Source organism: Patella vulgata, chromosome 4, assembly GCF_932274485.2.
Source record: "Patella vulgata chromosome 4, xgPatVulg1.2, whole genome shotgun sequence".
Classification (NCBI taxonomy): Eukaryota; Metazoa; Mollusca; class Gastropoda; family Patellidae; genus Patella; species Patella vulgata.
In genome coordinates this window covers 20,665,566-20,672,771 of record NC_065882.2, presented here as the reverse complement: position 1 = coordinate 20,672,771, position 7,206 = coordinate 20,665,566, and the positions used below count along the sequence as shown (strand labels likewise).

At 34.8% G+C, this 7,206-nt stretch overlaps 1 protein-coding gene across 2 annotated transcripts in view; it reads right to left on the bottom strand.

Annotated features, from left to right (window-relative positions):
- Positions 1-1,212: 1,212 nt before the first annotated feature.
- The window catches only part of LOC126818490 (uncharacterized), a 30,389-nt gene continuing 24,395 nt past the window's right edge, over positions 1,213-7,206 (bottom strand). For both annotated transcript variants that reach the window (XM_050545950.2, XM_050545951.2), the window contains 3 exons: positions 5,458-6,630; positions 5,009-5,158; positions 1,213-4,424 (listed from right to left, as the gene is read on the bottom strand). In XM_050545950.2, the coding sequence (XP_050401907.1) occupies positions 4,230-4,424; positions 5,009-5,158; positions 5,458-6,630 (1,518 nt within the window). In that variant the 3' untranslated portion in view covers positions 1,213-4,229. The remainder of the gene's footprint in view (positions 4,425-5,008; positions 5,159-5,457; positions 6,631-7,206) is intronic.

Here is a 7,206-nt window from a genome sequence, read left to right as displayed (position 1 = left end):
TGTCCTTGAGCCTCTATACTTTATTTGAACTGAAACATAGAAGAGCATAATTTTCAATGTGATAGCATATGAAATAAAGCTCAGCATGTATGTGCATATAGTACTAGGAATAAAATCTTACTTCAATAAAACTAAGAAATATGTATCGCCAAGATGTGATATCATTATTCTGGATGTTACCACCTGGGAAGAGAAAACATAAAAATAACCAATCTCAGTGGAAACACTTGATCACTGCATGTTTCTGTTGTTTTGGTTTTATAATCCTTTACAGGAAACAGACTGCCGCCAACTGTGTCTTGTTGGTCACCCACTGTAACAGCTGTCATGCGAAAACATACATGTGGTTCTTTGAGCACGTGGCGTATAGTTTGTAGGGTAAGAAACATGGGATTACTCCATACCTTAGGGCATAATCGAGAAACAAGGATAACAAATATAAACCTTGTTTGTATCTCAATCCCAGTTTGTTTATTTCTGTACATACAGACACGTGCGATATTTGACAAGTGTTTCCTCCTTCACCAAAGGCGAGATCAGTCAAATGTTGAGAAGCCATTATTCCATCTGTCTAGAATGGTCTTTTATACATGTTTATTGTGCGACCTGTATCAAACATTATCTTGTTAATTTCCCGATATACCAGTAATTAAAATTACCAAAGTTTCCAGATTGAACATTAGGTTGCGATATAATATGGGACTAATCAAAAACAGGACAAATGACATGTTTTATCGTAGTATCATATGAGAAGTGATATCTGATGTTCTAGAAATGGTAAGTAAGCCGATTGCACGACGCCTTTCACTAAAGTGGTGAATTAGGTCTGAATTTCAGAGCTGAAGCTAAGAAGATTACGTTGATTGACAACCCCCTTTTGGATTTCAAACAAATATGGTAATCACGTTGTTTAGGCTCTCCTTATCTTGTTCACTTGTTTTCAAATGACGTTGCTAGACCCAATCTAGACCCAATTAGGGTTGGTTGTGGGTCATATTTAGACATTTTGGAAGCCTAATTCCCCAATACTAACATGGATGGATTTCGACTAAATTAAGTAAGTAACTTGCTGGGAAAGTGGCTAGTTGGTCGGCCCCTTGGATCAATTTTGCGTGTTCTTCTAAACCAATAATCACTAAAGGATTCCTACAAAATGGTAGATATTATGTGGCTATTCAAATTTGCTCATATGTTTTCTGGATACCTCTTAAGTTTAAAGGGATGAATTTGAACATTTTCTTCTTACCACTCGAACAACAATTTTTAAGAATGTTGATTTTTAGTTTTGTTAGGCTACCTATGGAAATTTGTAAAGTTGCTTAGCTGCAATATTAGATATTTTATTTGATCTTAGATAAATTATTAATATATTGATAGCTTAATCTTGTCTGTTCATCCCACATAAAAAATATTTACTCGAGTTTCTCGGGTACTGGGTGCAAAAAAGGTGTAGTGATATAATTTTATACACATTACGTCCGTAATTCAGAACAGTAGGACATTAAAGCCCGTTTCATTTCATTTACGTCCGTAATTATTTTGCTATCGATGGCAGCCTCTTAAACTCGGGTAGTCCCTGACTCGAGGGTACTTTGAGAGAAACACGTAACCGGGGAGATAACCGTATTTAATATTTGTAACTGTATCCACGCCACAAATGTTTCCCCATTGCTGGTAATTTCTCTCACGTTGCCCTAATATAAGTTATTGGTGATTATTTTTGCTACCTTCCATATTACTTTCCTCCCAAAGATTATATTGCTTTGATAAATATATATGACTTTAATGGAAATCCAAATGAATTAAACTCTAATTAATAAACCAAATCGTTCAGCAGAAATATGCTTTTTATACCATTCGAAAGTCTTAAATATGTTGACTCCATTTATTTTGTCTATTTTACTGTTTTATTTCATTTCGGCGACACCGACAAATGAATATCCGGCCTTCTAATACACTGTTGATTATCATTTTTAAGATATCAAATATTTTTATTTATAAGATATATACATAGATTTACAAATTATAAACACAATCATCAAAAAGCATACATTATGATAAAATGTAACATATTACATAGAAGCACGTGTACGTTCTTTCCGTTTGAAAAGAAACATTCGGTTCTTCAATTACGCAGAGCAGAATGTGGTGTTTCAAATAAGTGTGATCAAATCAAAGGTTACCTCCCTTGGTTCGTTGAAAAGTTCCTCTTGGTTTGTTGAAAAGTTACATTGAAAACCCACGTCCAATAAAGAAAAATTGCCGAATAATTATGATGTCAACAATACAAATAATCCATCGAACAGTAATTGCGATTTTAATTATATATTATTGACGTTAAAGAAGTCCCCAAGTACCGTTATCAAATCGGGTGCGAAGAGTTAAAAATTCAGTATTAATTATACGGATCTGAATTATTGGTTCACTCCATTCAATAGTAATGTTGTTATCTTACCAAGAATATATGAGCTCCTGATATCCAATATTTAAGTCAGTTATAATGAACAATTTTAAACCAGTACACGACGACGTGTACTATATGCCCTCGAGAGCCATTTGTAATGAGGTGCCTTGGTGAACGAGGCAAAACGCCAGAGAAGACCCATTTGCGCGCTTGTTTTTTCCGGCTACATTACATTTGCATTGGACTAACCTTTTCGCCGGCGGAAACGCGCACATGAAAAACGGGTCAAAGTGCAATGTCAAACAGTACTTCCGATGTAGACTGGACTAACCAGGCGCGAGCGACTACCGTTCAATTTGGACTGCTTACGCGATTAGAAGTTACAATAATTGGAGGGTTTTTTTTAAAGTGGATGTATATCAGTTTATATCATTTATATTGCAATAAAGATGCATTATGTAAGATAACGAGCTGACCATTCTTGCAAAGTTCAAACATAGATAATGAAAAATGAATATATCGAAAATTTCATTCAAATTACTTTATTCTGAGCGAAGTTATAGGAGTTGGAAGATGTAGCACAGATTGTTTATTATCATAGAAACGGTACTGGAACTTCGAGACTTAGTCTTGTTTGTCCATTTTATCGTTAATTTTTTAAATTTCACGGTCATTCTAATCCAGTTAAATCTGTGCCATCCTATGATCTAGAGAGTTAAATAAAGGCTTGGTATGTTAATGAATGTAAATAACAGTTCACAACATTTGAAACCAAAATAAAGACATGCAATAGGTAGATTTAGCTCTTACATAATGAATCTTTAATATGTGTTATTTTGTCACATTATTGACCATTTTAGGTTCCAAAGAATATAGCGATATACCCTTTAAACTAACAGTTGGAATCAATACGGGCCATTTAATGAAATTTTAGCCTTGTATAAATTTTGACATTTTGAAATTACCAAAGTGAACGTGGGACTTTAATTTCTTTTCAAAATAAGACTGCCAAGCACTTAATAAGAAGTTTATTTTTTGTTTCAATTATTGAAGACTATTGCATTTAACATTCCTTTTTTTGACTATTTACAGAGACAAATAACATAGCACGGGCATCCAGGCTAAAATAATATAACTATACACTATAATAATTGTGGAATGTCGCCCACATTTGCATTTAGCGAAACAAATTTGTTGCATAACGTTTGTCTAATGTAAACTCGGTTGCCGAGTTTTATCATTTTTCGATGAGCATTACCGAACTGAACTAAATTCTCATAAACAATCATTGGCCTTGATCAGTATAAAATTCTATAGCCTACGCCAATTAACGAATTGTGGTTCAAAATATGTTTCTGGTTTTTATAATATTTTCACTTGCAAGTCTAATTATTATTTCTGTATTTATTTTAAACTGTCATTTTCCCCACTGGTAATCCAAATATTCTTCAGTTAAACACTTGAAAAGAGCACATAGAGGTTTACACACGAGAATTGTAAATTTCATCATATATACAAATCACAGGAAGCGGCATATCACCATTTACGCACACTAAATTTTATCATAGACTGGTGCTTTTAATAGCTATTGTGCTTCTTTACAAGCATGTAAATCATGGGTGTCTATCAATTACACCACCCCATGTTCAGAATCAACAGCAAAAGCAAGGCATTCACTGTAATTATCACAATATCTGCTACAGATATCCAGGAAGTGCACGTGTATATATCCAGAAATAAAGATTAAAACACAATCCAAGAATACCGGTCAGGGAATATGAAACTTTTACTACCCAAATGAATCCAATCAAAAATTATATTATAATCAGGATTTATCTGAACTAAAATATATAACTAATGATATTCCACCAGCTACTATCACAAATAAAGCCACTACTATCACTATCCATTTTATTATATGCAATCTCTTTCTTTTAGCCATTCTCCTTAACAACAACCGATCGTATCCTTGAGAAACACCATACAAAGCTTCGGTTGACAAATAGCTATCTCTGCCTTCCTGAAAAATGTAACATGACATTGAGTTAAATATCAGTGATACACATTATTACCTATGAGAGGTAGTCGTTCGTTTGAGGTATAATGATTGTCATTACTAGGCCACTTTAATCTAAAATGGAGTAAGTGGCCTTTTAGAAGCGTAAACTATTGGCGAAATAATGTCGGTCAGAATTTTGTAATAGAAGGCCCAATTGGATAATTTCATGGTCCTTAGTACCGCCCCTTCGCCTAGAGACCATGACCCTTAACGGTTTTCACTAATGGGAATATAGGACATTAAACCCCATTTCATTTACTAATGGGAACTTGGATATGTAATGGTTGTATATTTTTTACCTATTTAGCTAAGAGTTTTAACTGAATTCTCATTTTACAAAATATAATCTTTACAACTTCGGTATTGTAAACATGTAACTACTATATATATATCAAGGATCTACTGGTATCTACCATCTACCATTGATAGTACCAACCTTTAGTGCTGCACGGATTTGCTGTTTGATCATTGTTAATATATTTCTACTATGTCTATATTTTTAATTGCATTCCAATTATAATAAAATCATAAAAATGATATTATACCTCTTTGTTACTATCAACATCTATATCTAATGGTATATAAATGTCAGGAGAACCTGTACTTGTTTCACCACTGGTTACAGTATGGGGTGTATCTCTTGACACATGACTTAGGTATTTTGATAAATAAGACGGGGTGTTTAAATCTAAGTACTGAAATTAAAACAATAGCAATACCAAGTTACTATTATTGAAGTATAATTCCAAACTGGATTTTTGGACAGGATATTCATCATATCAATATTTAGTGTAATACACAGAAGTCTTAACCCCAACAAATAGCCATTTTGTCTAGCTTGATCTATATGTCCACCAGTGATAAATTATGAACAATCAGTAATATCCTTTAAGTAGATTCGAATCAGTTACTTGGTTATTATCCATCAAATTACCATACATTCAAATAGACGTAGATGTAATACCAACTGGTATCATAACAAAAACTTACTTACCTGAGCGGACAGGGTGCTTCCAGAACTAATGGAAGATTTGGAAATTGATCCTGGATAGGTATGCCTTTCCGCTTTCTCGTCATCAGTTAACCCATTGTTGTTATCCTCCTCATCATCTATCATTATACCATCATCATCAGTAAATAACGGATTAATTTTAGCTATAGCTGAACTACTAAATATTCTACCACCATACAAGTCTTTGAGGTTAATCCTTTCCTTTTGGTAACGTTTAGGTTTATCTTCGTTAAAAACCGTGTCCTCTGCAAAGGTCACCATTTTGCTCTCCCCAGAAGATACACAAGACTTACGTCTGTAATTAGCTGTTGATTCTTCACAAGATGACGAAGATAAAAGAATTGGTTTGATGGGTTTAGATTCCATGGATTCATCATTGGAAGAGGACGATACAGCAGTCTTTTTGCACCGGGAAGAATTCACACGCCCAACGAATCCTTTACGTTGTATTGACATCCGTGTTCGAGATTCGAGACTCGGAGGCAATGACATAGGTTCCATGCACTCGTTCCAATCAGAGAAAGTCGTTGATAAGTCATGTTGAGTTGGCGTAAGATCATCAAAATGGCTGTCCGTTTCGCTACTATTATCATCATTATGTTCTTTGACACTAGCGGAATCCAGCTTCATGCTGTCACCACTCGAGTCAAAACTGGTCATGTCCATTATGGCTGCCCTTCGAGAGCTTTTTCTTTTAACACGTTTCGGTTCGTGTTTGTAACTTTTTTCAGTCATATCACTGCTGAACGTATTATAATCGTAAGCACACTCCCCATATCCAGTGTCATCATCGTTTGTTGTACGGCTCCCAACACTACTTTTAACACGCTTAATATCGTATTTATGCCGCGCGCGATGTTTACGGTGACTACCGAAACGGTTTGCTATTCCTATCCTCCGTGAACACGCATCAGAATCATGTTTATCAGAATCTAGTAGGGATGAATCCGAACTAAACTTCCTGTCTAGAGGTTTGGGATGAAACAATTTTGAACGCGGGAGACTTTCGTACACCCTGAGGTTGATATCTTCAGCTGTGAGGTCACTCTCCGATTGGCTACGTAGATGGAGGTCCTCATACCCTCGTTCGTGAAATATCGGATTCAGCTTTATTCCGCGTAACCGTCTTCCGGGAAGATGACCACTGAAGAGTGTCTGAAAGAAGCAAAATAAAATCTTCAATAATGTGTTAAAGACACTGGGCAAAAGCTGTAATTCAAACCTACCTCGTTTGACAATTTTGACTGGAATTAAAAAGGTTTTGTCACGTTCAATGTTATTTGCAAACCCACTGAGCGTATCGAATATATATTAATACAAAACTATAAATTATGGTATTAAGTGTAGTATTATCTTTTACATATTCTCGCCATCTTTAATACTGATAGGTGTAGTATTAATAGTAGAAATAACTGGGTAGTCTGTATAATATAAAATTACCCGTGAAATACTCACCCTCAAAGATTCTAAGTTTTACAGTTGAGTTCCTCTTTTGACAGTTTACTTACCTCTAAACCTTTACAGACAATTCAGTCACAATGTCTTGAAAGCTGAAATTAGTCTCTTTTTACATGGTATATTTCTCAGAATATAATAAGTTATATGACGGGAGCTTGATTGGCTGAACATCAAAGTGTTCTTACACATGATTGCCTTACCTTTCTTATCTCAAACAAGATCAGCCCAAATAATAAGACTTTATATTTATTTGCTCATTACACGAAGATGGTC